Source organism: Pollachius pollachius, assembly GCF_949987615.1.
Source record: "Pollachius pollachius genome assembly, chromosome: 4".
Classification (NCBI taxonomy): Eukaryota; Metazoa; Chordata; class Actinopteri; order Gadiformes; family Gadidae; genus Pollachius; species Pollachius pollachius.
Window position 1 is genome coordinate 33573587 of NC_136937.1, and position 16042 is coordinate 33589628.

The following is a 16042-nucleotide window of genomic DNA, read 5'->3' on the forward strand; positions in this document are numbered from 1 at the left end:
CTGAAAGAACACGGCAATAGCGACTGAATTACTGAGTATTGAAGAGACACTTGTCATTACACTCGTGTTTCAACACATTTTAGTAAATTGGAGGTCAACTTTGGTGTGTGTGTGTGTGTGTGTGTGTGTGTGTGTGTGTGTGTGTGTGTGTGTGTGTGTGTGTGTGCGTGTGCGTGTGTGTGTGTGTGTGTCTCCCCCCCAAACTTGACTCAGATTATCTTCTTCGCCACCTACAGTGTGCTATATACGATGAGGGAACCGGAACCTTGGAGGCGGGACTTATTCTTCAGAGGTCTATTGTTTTTCATATTTTATTATCACCACATGATTGGACCATTCAGCGAATCAATCAAATAGGCTACCGCCCTCAGCAGCATTCACGCAACACAACTGCATTTTTTAGCTAGTGGGCATCTCCGAAATGCACCAGAATACAGGAAATAAAATTTACCAAATTCAACATTTTCTACCCTCGTCCATTACTGCACTCCACCCACTAATTTGATCACCAGCCACCAATGCAAACAAGGAGTAAAGGGTGACCAATGCTAGGAATCTTCTGACTCTGTCCCATTAGAATAATGCTGCATTCTAGAGGGAGGACCGGCATAAACTGACACAAGCATCACTGAGATCTATACATTTAACCATTTACCTTTTTAAGTGGATCCTCTTCAACCACGATTGCCTATTGTGATCCAAGGTATGAACTACAAACTAATGGCAGTAGAAAGACAGCAATTAGAAAGTCAAAACAAGAGGTAGTTGGCATTAAGCACACAGAATGAAAAAGTGAAATGAACAGTCATGCATAATGTGGGGTTCAATTGCAGTCGATCTCACAAGTGAACTTTGCAGGCTTTTTGTAATAACAAAGGTAGAGGTAATGACATAGTTGTGGAAATATCAAGCGTAACTTTAATGTACAATTGTATACAAATGATATAAACCCTGCTAATATAATTACTAGTCAAATGAAAGGAATTTCTATACATTCTCCTTGGTCCTAGATACCTCCCGTCCTCTCTAATTCGCTCGGTGCTAGAGTCTACTTCTGCTCTACCTCTGCTCACTTGAGGGTGTGGGTTTTAACTTCCGGCGAGATGGCGATGTTTTACACCCGATGTATAAAAGACCTGCCCAAGCTAACAATATAAGATCCTGAACTAATAGCAGGTTTTATTGTTCATCTTTACAAATATATACAAATCCTGGACTAATGTAAGGCTCAATAAGTAAGCCTGTATGTTGCGTTTTTACTGTTCAGATTTGCACGGCTATAGAAGCAAATTCTGATTTGGTCGTGGTGGTCATCTTGACAAATCTATAAAAAACTGGAGTCATAATTGTTCAATCGTGTTGAGATTTCATTGTTCAGTTTTACAAATCTCTACAAAACCTGAGCTAATGTCACCATGCTGTCCAACTCATACACACACGCAGACGATATAACAGATTTACTCTATTTAATTATTTTATTCCCTTTTCTGTACAGTATACCTCTGTTTTTTGCACATTTGTATTTTTCAAATTGTTAGATTTGTATTATATAAAGGGCTCATTTGCTTAATTGTTATTTTATTTCTATTCTATGTCACCTTATTTTAACATCACTGCCACTTTTGCATTTCACTGCGTTTCTTTCCTTATTAAATTCTATATATTCTAGTGTTATCTCTGGTACGTTTTCATTTCAAGTCAGTAAAAACCCAAAGCTAATGTAATGATGACAATGACAAAAAGAATGTTGGATTAAGAAGCAAGATCTTTAATTCATTTCTGAGTTGCCCATGCCTTCACCAACGGCCCATTCTGGTAATTGACCAGGAAGCAGGACACGCTGAACAACTTATCTATGTTCCCGCATATAGACAGTTGTACGACCTTGTCAAACAGTTTGTTCTCCTTCAACCTCCTTATACACCTCTCCACATGCACTCTCAGACGTGCAATCACCTGTGTCTGCCTAACATCCTCTTGACTCATTTGTTGTTTGTTGCTGAGGAAGGCAGGCCGGTAAACCTTAAAAGGAACAAGGTTGTCCACAACAAATCATTTGTCCACCATGATCGCATCAACAGCTTCACAATCCCTGACAGCTTGAAGATCTCACGGTCACTCATGGAGCCTGCATACAGTCCAGACACGAAGGTGACCGCACCGTGGGGTGCCATGCCAACCATGACCTTGAATGTATTGTGTGATTTGTAGGTAGAGAAAACCTCACTCTGAAGGAGCAGATAGGATGGTGTCTGACAGAATATCTCTGTACAATCAAGGACCACCTGTGTGTCAGAAAAAGCTGCAAACTCAGGTGGCAGATGAGCTCTCACTATCTCTGGAGGTACCCAAAGGCGCTTGCTTCCCAGCAGGCAGTACAGGAAATGGGTCCATGTAGAGATTATCCGACCTGCAGTAGTGCGATGAATGTTGAACCTCTCTGCAAGGTCCCTAAGAGGAAAGCCCACTGACAGGTACATCAGGAATATCAGACACTCGTCAATGGGTCTCAGTTTCTGTTGAGATGTAACAAAACCCTCTGTTTAGTAACCTTGCCATTGTTATTACAGAGTATAAATCTGAAAATAATACTAATATCAGCTGGTTGGCTTTTACTTTTTAGTTAGATGTAGTTAACTCCACAAACCAACAGGAGAAGTTATGAAATAAAACAGTTAACCCTAACCCTATCCATTTTTAGTGTTACATAAACCTACAACTCTTAGCATGCACGTCATGTTACCACATTTATTACCTACCGTTGTTCTGATGCTGGCAGAGGCGGCCTTGGCGCTGGTTATGCGAATCATCTTGTGGGTCACAGCAGGTTCAATTAATCTCCAAAATGCCATGAAACATCTGTAGGAGGCAAACCTGGTGTAAAAGCGCACGTCCTCATCTGATGCAGACAGACGCTCTATCCCAAAACGCTGGCGAAGATTGAGAAGTTCCAACTGCTGTTGATGCTCCCTAATCTGGCGATGTAGAGCTTCGTTCTCTTCGGCCAAATTACTCGCCTTCGCTCCCGTTTGAGGGACAACTCAGTAGTCATGATCTGGAGCCATTACGGTCTCCATCTCCGAGTCAGACTCTGGGGGGGGGGGGGGGGGGGGAGTCGTTCCCAGACACTCGGTCTGGGCACAGGTAGTTTGTACCCATTCCACGTAAAGTAAACGGGTACGGCTTCCTTCCTTAGCCTCCTCTGCCCCCCGGCAGTCACATCAACATCAGTCTGTTTGAAATGCCGACTACAGACCCCGGTGATTTTGGTCGGTTGAAGTCATCCCTCCGGATTCTCTGCTTCAACTCAGCCCGCAACACAGCGTCAATGGGGAATGAATGATAGCTAACTTTCTTGTTGGACCGTGACGAAACGGTACACAATGGCACACAACAATGAAGTCCTGAGGCTCTCACCCTTTGAAAGGCAAGTCGCCTCCCTCGAACCCTAAAAACACAAAAATTATCTCTCTGGTAAACTAACTCTTTGGTAAACAAACAAGCTCGCTCTCGCTCTGTTTCGCTGTAGCTGTCAGATCACCGGAAGTTTGGACCGGAAGTACTGGCCCACACACTCAGAATGTCAACAGTCGCCATATTTTGCACGGAGCAAATTGAAAGGTGTTAAGATAGTTTGCATTTGCAATTGAGCACATTTCAACAAATGCAGGACAGAGGCGTCAATCAAAGCGTCCCGTTACCCCGTGTCAGAGCACCCCATTTCCCGTGTGCTTCTGCATGTGCGCATGCAAATTTCTTTGGTCGCTGTAGCTGGCGTTGCACTGCGGACACACGCAGGGCTTCTCCCCGGTGTGAGTCCTCATGTGGATCTTCAGCTTGCAGCTCTGATTAAAGCGCATCGTGCATTGGTCACACCTGTAGGGCTTCTCACCGGTGTGAGTCCTCATGTGGATCTTCAGGTTGCCTTTCCGGCTGAAGCGCTTTGCACATTGGTCACACTTGTAGGGCTTCTCCCCGGTGTGAGTCCACATGTGGCTCTTCAGGTAGCTTTTCATACTGAAGCGATTCGTGCATTGGTCACATTTGTAGGGCATTTCCCCTGTGTGAGTCCTCATGTGGAGCTTCAGGGTTCCCGTCACACTGAAGCACATCGTGCATTGGTCACACCTGTAGGGCATCTCCCTGGTGTGAGAACTCCTGTGAATCTTCAGGTCGCCATTGCGACTGAAGCGCTTTGCACATTGGTCACACTTGTAGGGCTTTTCCCCGGTGTGAGTCCTCGTGTGGATCTTTAGGTAGCATTGCTGTCTGAAGCTCTTTGTGCATTGGTCACACTTGTAGGGCTTCTCGCCGGTATGAGTCCTCATGTGGAGATTCAGGGTGCCTTTCTGTCCGAAGCTCTTCATGCATTGGTCACACTTGTAGGGCTTTTCCCCGGTGTGAATCCTCATGTGGCGATTCAGGTAGGATGTCTGTCTGAAGCTCTTTGTGCATTGGTCACAACTGTAAGGCTTCTCGCCAGTGTGAGTCAGCATGTGAATCTTCAGGTTGCGTTGCAGTCTGAAGCTCTTCGTGCATTGGTCACACTTGTAGGACTTCTCGCCGGTGTGAGTCCTCATGTGGAGCTTCAGGGTGCCTTTCTGTCCGAAGCTCTTCGTGCATTGGTCACACTTGTAGGGCTTTTCCCCGGTGTGAGTCCTCATGTGGCGATTCAGGTAGGATGTCTGTCTGAAGCTCTTCGTGCATTGGTCACAACTGTAGCGCTTCTCGCCAGTGTGAGTCAGCATGTGGATCTTCAGGTCGCGTTGCAGTCTGAAGCGCTTCGTGCATTGGTCGCACCCGTACGGCTTCTCGTCGGGTTGGGTTCTCATGTGGACAATCATATTGGCATTGTTGGGAAAAACCTTGCCACACAAGACACCGGGCCAGCCCTTGCAGCCGCCCCGATGCCCAGTCAGCTCCTCAAGGTGGACCAGCTGCACGCTGCAGTTCAGGCTCTTGGCCACGCTGCGGTCCGCGGACAGCGAGCTCAAGGCCTCCAGTTCTGACGCGGTGAAGAGGGTGTCATGGCCATCCACCGCCAGTGGGCCCTCCCCTTTTCCGTAGACGCTCAGGATCTTCAGCTCCCCGCTGTGACTGGACATGTGGGAGGAGCCAGGGGCGTCCACACCCAGACTCTCTGAGGTGGCACCGCGCTGCGTGCTGCAGTCTCTAATGTCATTGCCGTCTTCTTCAGAGAGGAAAACAAAGACAGAAAGAAATGGTTTTAATTCATTATTTGCACAAAGGGATACAGTATGTACTTTGTACACACTGGTGTATTGGAAGAAGTATATTTTGACATTCTTTCTAGCATCTTTTTCTTTATTATGCATTTCCCTTGTTCCCCTTTGGGGGGTCAAGGGTCAAAGGCTCCAGCTGAGAAGGCACCGCTACGTCTCCGCCTTTTAAGGATGTGGGGAGGTCATCAAGACACAACCAAGGTCATCTGTTGTTTCCGATCACCTGTTTTACCAATACTGTGGTTATATTGGGAATCAGAGCGGATTCAGCATTCCTGACACCTGCCATGAAGAAGATGTAAACCATTTTACTATAAACTGTATAGTAGTCCTTGTGTTTTAGCAGGGTGCCGGTCATGATTCTTTTCAAAGAGGACCAGGCTTTTTAGCGTAGGTAGAATCAAGTACATTCTCAGTTGATCCACCTCGTTTGCTTACATGGATGCAATGTGTATTACTAACCTACAGTGGGCATGCCTCCACCAATGTCCTCTTCAACCTTGATTGAAATGGTGTCTGGGGTCTGCTGCTTTCCATAAAGAAGGAAACACACAAGACAAATTCTGTCATTTGCACAGAATTGTTGTCAATCCCCACTAACGACACATTAGACATTTTTACACTGCCAAGCCGGTTCGGTCGCGGCTTTGAACGCCCTGCAAATTCACTGTCTGTGGAGGTAAAATCCCCCTTCGTCACGGAGCCAGCTTTCTTGGATCACTGGAGAAGGCAGGTATACGCACGGAGATTACACCTCTTAACAATAAATTGCAAATTTGATTCAAGACACTTGCATGCAAGAATGAGTTCACATCCGAGTGTAGGCTTAAACGCGATTAAAGGTCCCATTGCATGAAAATCTCACTTTATGAGGTTTTCTAACATGAATATGAGTTCCCCTAGCCTGCCTATGGTCCCCCAGTGGCTAAAACTTGCTTTCGGTTTAAAACGAGCACTAGGTATTCTGCTCGCCTTTGAATAAATGGAAGCTCAACGCGCTGATTTGGAATGTGGCCCCGTATGTCGTCATAAGGGGACAAGCTACCTCCCCTTTCTCTGCCTTGCCCGCCCAGAGAATTTGGCCCGCCAATAAGACAATGAGCTACGACTGTGCAAGCGCCACATGTGTGTGTGTGTGTGATTACACACACTGTAACGCAAGTGTTACACATTTCTTTGTTATTTGGTTAACCGTTCTGCTGTTGGTGTTATTGCACATAACACACCGGTTCTTTGACATTTCTGGTATTTCCACAACGAGACTGTAGTTGGGGTTATCTCAGCCATAGATGAGAAGGAATTGGGGGAAAGGTACTTTGACTCCCTGAAGTATATGAACCGCGACATGGGAGGAGAAAGGGATTGCTGCCCGTGATGTCTCCCGCTTGAGCCCCGCTTCCCGCTGCCGAGGGACCACCGCCTCGGCGCTGCAGGAGGCGGTGGTGCCTAAGTGCTAAGTGTTACTGCTGCCGAGGCGGTGGTCCCTCGGCAGCGAGGCTCCGGCGGGAGACAACCGCGGTCAACAATCCCTTTCTCCTCCATGTCGTGGTTCAGTCTACTTCAGATTGATGTGGAAGAACCAGAGACGTCAGAGAACCCGACGCAGTCGTTTGAGATTCATAATATCGTCTGGAGGCTCACACAGCCATTGGCCCTGATAATATATATTATATGATATAGATATCTATGTATAATATGATATTATTTAGATATAGAGCTCCAGGACTCCCGCCGGAGCACCCGGAGTGTTCTAGAATATTAATAGAACACGGCCAAAGGCTGTGTGCGATTCGCCATTGCTATACATCCACTGTAAACAGAGCGCATGGTACCGTGGCCGCAAGCTGCTCAGGGCCACACCCCCACCCTCCTCCTTGACCCGCCTCTCTCCTCCTCATTTGCATTAAAGCTATAGACACTGAAACGGCGCGGTTGGGGAAAGCTCAATGTGCGACTGGCTCTTAGTGGCTGTAATTCTGCACAACGGCTGAATTTCGGTCACGTCTTCAAATACTGTGTTAGGGGCCCACTAATATCTAGATTAAAGCATCCATGAAGTAGCATGCCATGGAACCTTTAACTATTTGCAAGAGCAAAAACGACAACATATTCTTTGTTTGGCTGAACACTGCTGACCAACCATCGTAAGGAAAATTCTTCTGGTACTTTCTCTTAGATCTTTCCCCGTCTAAGTTAAATGCGACTGCATCACCTTCTCTCCCATGACGGTCAGCAGCTTGCAGATATCAGTATCCCTCCAGTTAGAACTACTCATGTTGATATCGCTGCGTTGTCTCTGTTGTAGAGACAACGCAGCAACACCTCTACCCAAGTCCCGCCCCTGGAACCCCAAAGCTGTCTAATCACATTTACATTTAAATGAAACCGCCAATATGTGTAGGATCCGAGAGGGTGAATTGGGGTGCGAAATCAAGCCGGTAAATTACCTCGGTCAGTACACGCGGACCGTGCAGGGAAAAGGGTGGGCATAAGACGGGCATATTTGGCAGCGTTTACTGAATCATAAAGGGGTGTGCTTTCTATGGGTGTGTCATGGAGATGTAACAGAGGAATCATCTCATTTGGATGGTGAATAAGGACCCGTTTACACCAGGACGCTTGCGGGTAAAAACGATAAAATATTTTATCGGAAGTGGCTTTTGTTTAGACGGTGACAGCGTTTTTGGGGCTTAAAAAAGCAAAAATCTGAAACCACCCTCCAGAGTGGAAAACTTGAATACGCTCTGCCATAGCGTTTCCGTCTACACTGCCAAGACGCAAAACTCTGCTCAGATCTGCTCACGTCACATAGGCGTTTACGTCACATACATGCGCCAGTACAGGGAAATAAACAAACATGTTGGATTATTTCCATGTGACGGACCGTCAAGCTGCTCCGGCAGCTCTAATAAATTTGCTTGCTGCCTGGGATGCATACCCAATCGAATTCCACACACTTTTACGCCACCGTATTCACGCAGTCTTGCTCCCGAAAACGCTTGTTTAAACGCAGAATAAAAAGTGAAGACGCGACTTTTGCGTCTTCTGTTCAGACCGTCATCATGTAAACGTAGCTTAAGAAGACGATTTCCAACCTGCACACTCAGCTCCTCAGGGCGGACCAGCCGCTCGCCGCGCTCCAGGCTCTTGGCCGCGCTGTGGTCCGCAGACAGCGAGTTCAGAGCCTCCACTTCGGACGCGGTGAAGAGGGTGTCATGGCCGTCCACCACCAGTGGCCCCTCCCCTTTTCCGTAGATGCTCAGGATCTTCAGCTCCCCGCTGTGACTGGACATGTGGGAGGAGCCAGGGGCGTCCACACCCAGACTCTCTGAGGTGGCGCCGCGCTGCGTGCTACGGTCTCCAAAGGCATCGCAGTCTTCTGCAGAGGGAGAAAAAAAAAGACAAAGTCATTGTTTTGGTACACTGTTTGCATAAAAGGAGGAAGTGTGTATTTGTACACATGAAATAAACAATTTAAATTTGTGTACGTAACATTGAGACAGAGGGTTTAAAATGTGTACTGCAGACAAAGATTCAGAGTTTTGGAGAGGGATGTCTCCTCCAGCACCCTCCTCCCTAGACTCAAAGCTCAAGCAGGGGGGCCAGGTACAATTCCCAAGTTTGACTCGTGTTTTAACAGGGCGCTGGGCATAATGCTTTTCGAAAGAGGACCAGGCTTTTTAGCGCAGTTAGAATCGAGTACATTCTCAGTGTATCCAGTTCGTTTGCTTGCATGGATGCAATGTGTATTACTAACCTACAGCGGGCATGCCTCCACCAATATCCTCTTCAACCTTGATTGAAATGGTGTCTGGGGTCTGCTGCTTTCCACATAAAGAAGGAAACACACACAAGACATATTCTTTAATTTGCACAGAATAGTTGTCAATCCCCACTAAGCACACATTAGGCATTTTTACACTGCCAAGCCGGTTCGGTCGCAGTTTTGAACGCCCTGCAATTTCACTGTCTTGCCTTTGTAAAACCAAGGGGGTAAAAAAACCCTTCAGCACGGAGCCAGCTTTCTTGGTTCACTGGAGAAGGCGGGGATACGCACAGACATTACACCTCTTAAAAATAAATTGTATACTCTGAATGTTTTTTTTTCCTTTTGATTCAAGACACTCGCATGCAAGAATGAGTTCACATCTGAGTGTAGGCTAAAACACGATTAACTATTTACAAGCACAAAAACGACAACATATTCTTTATTTGGCTGACCACTTTGCTGATCATGCATCATAAGGAAAGTTCTTCTGGTACTTTCTCGTAGATCGTACCATCTTTCCCCGTCTTTGTTAAATGTGACTGCATCACCTTCTCTCCCATGATGGTCAGCATCTTGCGCATTTCAGTATCCCTCCAGTTAGAACAACTCATGTTGATATCGCTGCATTGTCTCTGTTGTAGAGACAACGCAGCAACACCTCTACCCAAGTCCCGCCCCTGGAACTGCAAAGCTGTCTAATCGCATTTACATCAAAACAAAACCGCCAATATATCTGTAGGGTCCGAGAGGGTAAATTGGGGTGCGAAATTAAGCCGTTAAATTACCTTGGTCAGTGTAAACGCGCGGACCATGCAAGGAAAAAGTTGGGCATAAGACGGGCATATTTGGCAGCGTTTACTGAATCATAAAGGGGTGTGCTTTCTGTGGGTGTGTGTTGGAGTTGTAACAGAGGAAGCCTCTCATTTGGATGGTGAATAAGAAGATGATTTCCAACCTGCACACTCAGCTCCTCAGGGCGGACCAGCCGCTCGCCGCGCTCCAGGCTCTTGGCCGCGCTGTGGTCCGCAGACAGCGAGTTCAGGGCCTCCAATTCTGAAGCGGTGAAGAGGGTGTCATGGCCGTCCACCGCCAGTGGCCCCTCCCCTTTTCCGTAGACGCTCAGGATCTTCAGCTCCCCGCTGTGACTGGACATGTGGGAGGAGCCAGGGGCGTCCACACCCAGACTCTCTGAGGTGGCGCCGCCCTGCGTGCTACGGTCTCCAAAGGCATCGCAGTCTTCTGCAGAGGGAGAAAAATAAAGACCAAGTAATTGTTTTGGTACACTGTTTTCATAAAAGGAGGAAGTGTGTATTTGTACACATGAAATAAACCATTTAAATTTGTGTATGTAACATTGAGACAGAGGGTTTAAAATGTGTACTGCAGACAAAGGTTCAGAGTTTTGGAGAGGGATGTCTCCTCCAGCACCCTCCTCCCTAGACTCAAAGCTCAAGCAGGGGGGCCAGGTGGGGGACACTGAACGAACACCAGCGCAAAATGACCTGAGCACAACATGACATGCGAGACAAGCGCAATTATTAAATTTGGACAACAGGTGACAACGTGTCCTTCCCTTTAAGCTGATCAACTAACATTTATACATTTTGAGTTCAATGATGTTTGAGAATAATAAACCAGCTCATGTGGCATCTGTCTTCAAACCCTTCTGGGGTGGGACTGATTCCATCTTTGAAATGCAACTCCCAAGTTTGACTCGTGTTTTGGCAGGGTTCTGGTCATGATGCTTTTCCAAAGAGGACCAGGCTTTTCAGCACAGTTAGAGTCTAGCATCAGCATATAATCTTTGCTGCCTAGAATCTACTACATCAAAAGTAAATGTTCTCAAGGTGGAAAGCACATACCTTCACTTTTAAAGTGGGGCGGCAAAGTCTTTAAGGATAGCTGTGTTCCTACAACAGTATGTGTTTCCAGGTGGGCTGTATGGCAGTCAACATCCCTTGTGAGAAGCAGCTGAATGCAAGTACTTGATGTGCTGGCCTGTGTAGAGACAACAAGGTCCAATTAGTACTCAATGTATTACTTTGTATGTATTCCAGGTGCAAGTTGTAAGAAGACATAAGATAAGCATGTTTAGTGAATTACATTAGCCTAATAGTTAAGATTAGATCTATGACATGATAAAATTATGTTACATTATTTATTTGTTTTTATAACAACTTAAAAGTTCATCTCAATACAATTACATCAAGCTCTTCAGAAACCTGTAAATAACCCATTGATTAGAATCAGGTGTGATGGGGAAAATATGAGGAACGGCAGGAACGGAACGGCAGTCAAACCCGAAACTCACTACCTGTGAACTCGTACCAGATCGATGTATAACATTATGCTGCGTTCAGGGGACACTTTTAGACCGTAAGTTACGAGATGTAACGGAGGTCATCGATCTGGTAGAGGGTTGTGAAAACACGGATTACGGGTGGCCTGGATCGCCCCATATGTATTTAGGAAGAGTTAACAGGCCATAATTATCTCCTCATCAGTACAACGCTAGAGCTACTGCGGTCACGTAGATGGTAAAAGACAGTTGTATTCATTTGTAGTAGGGTGAGCAGACATTGTTAAAGATTCGGGGCATTCCCTTGGTATCCAAGCAGTAGAGATCAGTGCCTGTACCCTTTGCTGAACTTTGCAGGTTTGCAGAGGTGCCCACTCAGTCAGAACGGTTATCCAAATAACAAAGAAGTGTACAACACTCGCATTAGAGTGTGTGTATTCACACACATACCTGATGCCATCTACCTTTACATTAGACACAGTAGCTGGGCTGGTAGCTGTAGAGCTAATGCTACAGCAACATTATAAGGGTAACAAGGTAATATACAGTAAAGCAACACAATGATATGGCGGTAGTTGACTTACTTGTCCGAGGTTTGTAGCTGAGCCGAGGAGAGTTGGTACTGATCCGGACTTCATTTTCAGACGTTCAGCAAGTCCAGCTTTGTATTGGCCCGAGTTGAGGAAGCAGCCGTCGGTGAAATGTTTGGCGAAGACTGGCGCATTTCCAGAGAAAATATAATCAACCCACTGGCTCTTCAGAGGCTCGGATGAAGGAACTAAAAATAGAATATTGTGTTAACTCGTACATCCAAACACTGAGCAACTGCCATGCTTCGCTCGCTTGCAAGCCATGATGTCTCCCCAGGAAATAACTATGTGTGCTGAGCTCACGCGGTCGTAGCTCATTTTCTCATGGGAGGTCGGGACAAATCCTCTGGGCGAGCAAAGCAGAGGAAGGGGAGGTAACCTTTACCCGTAATTTTCTTTTTCTTCTTTATTGAACATATATAAAGATAATACAAACAAAAGAATGAGCAATAAAATGCAAGAAATAAAATAAAAACGTACAAATTAGATCCTCAGGTTCCTAAGCAACAAATATCTCTGTGCCGTCAAATAAAAAATAAAAAAACGTACCGGTAATAATGATGAAAATAGCCCCGTTGAGTAGACTTGTATGTGGTTGCACTACCAGCAGCCACAGATATAACATTGTAGCCAGTAAAAAAATGCACAATTCTGACGTGTCCATATATGGGCAGATTTAGAATAATCGGTTGCAAAATGTTGCAAATTCAACGTCGGTATTCTTTCTTCTCTATGCATAGCGCATCTTGTCGATATTGCTGTTTCATTCTGCTAGCCTTTTAGTGAAATCAGAGAGTGTTGAGAAGGACAGTAATAAAGTATCTTTGGTAAGATGGATATAAGAAGAGAGACCCGCAGTGAGTTTAACCCGGTCCACTTGATATCGGGTAGGTGCATGATAGTGTGGTGTTTCAATCACTGAACTCTTGCTCAGCAAAGATGGGAAATACTATCAAATTTATTATTTAAACCAGTATTATTATTACCGTACATGCCGTGGCGCAAAAAGTGGGTATGCACTATACGCGGCGCATAGGGGCGCCGCACCAGAGGGGGCGCCAAAGCGATGGAAGTAAAATGATTTGAGTCGGCATTTTCTGTATTCAACAGCGTTTGTTTAAGTAATATGATGATCAATAACAGAGGACCGTCACTGATAAGGCGCCCCCCCGCTCCTTCGCCTCCCTCCCCCCCTCCTCCCCACACGGCGCTCCAGTGGGCGCGCCCTCGAGCACGTGCCCTGGAGGCGAGCGCCAGAGGGTTTTCATTTGAACCGTATTGTCGTCTGATGACACGAACCTCAATATGGAGAGGCAGAGAAGAAAGCTCTCGGGGTCACAACATAGAAAAAGAAAGATTGGGAAGGAGAAAGAGTGCGCAGGGATGAACGAAAGCTTTACAAAGTGGTTGAAAGACAGTAGTTTTTATGTCTGTGTATCAAGAGGAGGCTTGTAAATATTCAGGTTAGCTAAATCTACTACTAGTAAAACAACAGGTTACTGTTGTCTTGCAACAGTAACCAGAATGTGCACTGATCAGAATGGAGCCTACAATATAACAGATCGAGCAAATCTTTGTTTTATGGGAATAGACCTAGTAAAAACTGAGTAATAAAGTTGGATAGTCGATTCATAAGTTCATCAAAAAAAATAATTTGGAATCAAGACTGAATCGTTCTACACAGTATCGCGATGCATCGAAGGATCGATTATTTTTCCCACCCCTATTGGTTACTGTACTCCAAAAGTTCTAACAGAGTCTATTGTTTTGCCAGTAAGCTTTTTGGTGAAGCTATAGTTGCTGACACGCGGCTTGTGGTGGGGTATAATAACTAGGGTGACCAGATCCCAATTCACCAGAAGTGGGACAAAGACTACGTTTGTGCGGGACAATGCGGGACAAAGTGTGTGTGTGTGTGTGGGGGGGGGGGGGGGGGGAGAGAGAGAGAGAGAGGAGGCGACCTGGGACCTTCAGTGGGGGTTTCAGTCCGCAATAAAAGATAATCCCCCGTTTTAGTTTATTTAGTTATATTTCATAATTAATTAAGGCCGCCACCAGAGGGCGCCTTCAACGCATTTGCCGCCCTAGGCGATTGACTAGGATCGCCCTTGCATTGCTTCTTGGTGGTGGGCGTGCCCTTAACCTGCGTCCGAGACCAAGTTTCATTGACATGATCAAACACCCTGCCCGCTCCCTGATGACAGCCCTGCTGTCTCCGCACGCAGCTATTTGATAAATGCTAGATGATAAATCACGCATTTCCAAAAAAAAAAAAAAATCGAGTCTGACTGTCAATAACAATGCGGGACAACGTCTCAATTTGCGGGACGCGTTCAAAGTCATGGAAATGCGGGACTGTCCCGCACAAAGCGGGACATCTGGTCACCCTAATAATAACTGGCAGTGTATTTCAAAAATACTGAAGCGCCATGAAACAAGTGGTTATCGCATAAATGCTTATCTGATGTGGAAGGATTGGAATCCCGCTTACGCCTGGGTAAAACTATTGATAGCGAATTGCAGAGAGCCTGTTGACTCGAGTGATCGACTGCATGCTCTTCCTTGCAGAAAGAAACCTGCCACTGAGGGGGAAAATGCACAGTTAGGAAATCCTACAAATGGAAATGTTCTTGGTATCCTTGATCTCATAGCACGGTATGATGTTAGACTGGAAGAGCATCTTAGAAAGGCTGCCTCTAAAAAAAACACTCACACATAGGGCCTGCTATGTGTCTGCATACCGCCCAAAAAGTTGGCAGTTGCGCCCCTGGTGTGTGTTTGTGTGTGTGTGTGTGTGTGTGTGTGTGTGTGTGTGTGTGTGTGTGTGTGTGTGTGTGTGTGTTTCACAGAAAACACGTGACCCGCGCTGAGAGGTGCGGCTCTCCCTTTCCACCACAAGTGTCACGGAAAGAAAGACTCAATTACAAAGTAATTCATTATTTCATATTTTAATGGGCAATGAAAAGGAATTATAAAAATAATTTACAAATGAAATATGAATCCATCAATAAGTAGCTCGAATAAAAAAGGGATTTACAAAAAACACAATGACACAACAAAAAAACAATGATAATTTTTAATGCAAAGAAAACGAATCATTTTCGTGAAGAAGTTTGATGATGTTAGGTTTTTTCCAAGGGGAGGATAAAAGCATCAAGAGGTGAAAAGCTTCCACGCCAGTCGCAGGGAGCCTAACGTCACCTACGAGACATGTAGTCTTTCTCATTGTGTGCAGGGCGAACTCAATCTGCAGGAAGATGGGCGAGGCCAGGCCGTCATATCGGTGGGGCAGTTACTTCCTCATCTAACGGTGCGTCGCAGCGAGGAGCCTTTCCTTCTCCGCTTTGAAAACCTTTCCCCTGATTAACTTTTTTTATGAACACTTTAACCTCCGTTTCTTCCCTTACATGTATACTTTCATAACTTTTTACCGTATGGGACGGAACGTATCTTCCCCAGTCTACTATGGATGAGCAGAGGGAGGAGGGGGGTTCTACCTTTAAGACCACTCTGTCTGGGGAACATGGCCCCCGGAGCAAAGCTAAGAGGTAAGAAGAGTATGAAGGTATTATTGTAGCAAAAGTCTTTAGCACCTGTAACTGCAGATTTTGAATGCGTACACTAAAGTCACAGTAAATTTGAAGTCGTATATATTTAATTTGCATGTGTACTCTTAAGTCACAAATGTGTAACAGCACATTTGAAGTCGTAAATATTTTTTCTACCATTGTAAACACTAAATCGGGTCTAGGAGTACGCAACTCTGTGTTACAGGTGCACAAATCCTTTTTCTACAATCAGTGGACCAACCAACTACGCTGCAATGATTGTAGCAAAAGGATTTGTGCACCTGTAACACAGACTTGCGTACTCCTAGACCCTATTTATTGTTTACAATGGTAGAAAAAATATTTACGACTTCAAATGTACTGTTACACATTCATTATCAAAATAAACCACAGCGCGCGTTTTTTTCTCCCAATCCGACCAGCCCTGGAGTGGACTTGCTCAGTCGTAGAGATGCGCGGTTGGTGGTTGCAGCCGCGGACTCCGTGGCTAAACCTCGGATCGGGCGAGCAAAAAATAATATTTTAATTAAATTCGGGCGTGTGGCGGTTTAACCAATCAAATTAAAATATAT

At 45.6% G+C, this 16042-nt stretch overlaps 2 protein-coding genes across 15 annotated transcripts in view; one reads left to right on the forward strand and one right to left on the reverse strand.

The window, feature by feature from the left end:
• LOC307074323 (protein NLRC3-like) overlaps positions 1–16042 on the forward strand; it is a 270634-nt gene that overhangs the window by 237270 nt on the left and 17322 nt on the right. The window contains exon 1 of one of the 9 annotated variants that reach the window (XM_079734418.1): positions 15234–15449. The exons of the other annotated variants lie outside the window; for them this stretch is intronic. Within the exon in view, the coding sequence (XP_079590544.1) occupies positions 15367–15449 (83 nt within the window). The 5' untranslated portion in view covers positions 15234–15366. Of the gene's footprint in view, positions 1–15233; positions 15450–16042 lie in introns of those variants that run through there. 9 annotated transcript variants of the gene reach the window in all.
• LOC307074327 (uncharacterized protein) lies at positions 1760–12194 on the reverse strand. Of its 6 annotated transcripts, none has more exons than XR_013811778.1 (8): positions 11896–12194; positions 10875–11010; positions 9968–10251; positions 9001–9064; positions 8339–8622; positions 5706–5769; positions 2760–5191; positions 1760–2516 (listed from the first exon to the last, which is right to left on the reverse strand). XR_013811778.1 is itself a non-coding variant. In XM_079734423.1 (7 exons), the coding sequence occupies exons 1-7, from the start codon at positions 11947–11949 to the stop codon at positions 3708–3710; spliced, it is 2373 nt and encodes a 790-aa protein (XP_079590549.1). In that variant the 5' UTR covers positions 11950–12194; the 3' UTR covers positions 2546–3707. The 6 variants fall into 6 exon arrangements, 1 of the variants encoding a protein (XP_079590549.1); XR_013811779.1 differs by having other exon boundaries at positions 1760–2440; positions 5706–5772; XR_013811780.1 differs by having other exon boundaries at positions 1760–2451; positions 5706–5772.

Excerpts from the sequence above, each read along its gene's own strand:
- LOC307074327 (XM_079734423.1), bottom strand. The coding sequence starts at position 11,949 with ATGAAGTCCGGATCAGTACCAACTCTCCTCGGCTCAGCTACAAACCTC. Across the intron at positions 5,773-8,338 it reads CTGAGGAGCTGAGTGTGCAG|CAGCAGACCCCAGACACCAT; the intron begins GTTGGAAATCGT and ends CTTTATGGAAAG. Across the intron at positions 5,192-5,705 it reads TGGAGGCATGCCCACTGTAG|AAGACGGCAATGACATTAGA; the intron begins GTTAGTAATACA and ends TCCTCTCTGAAG.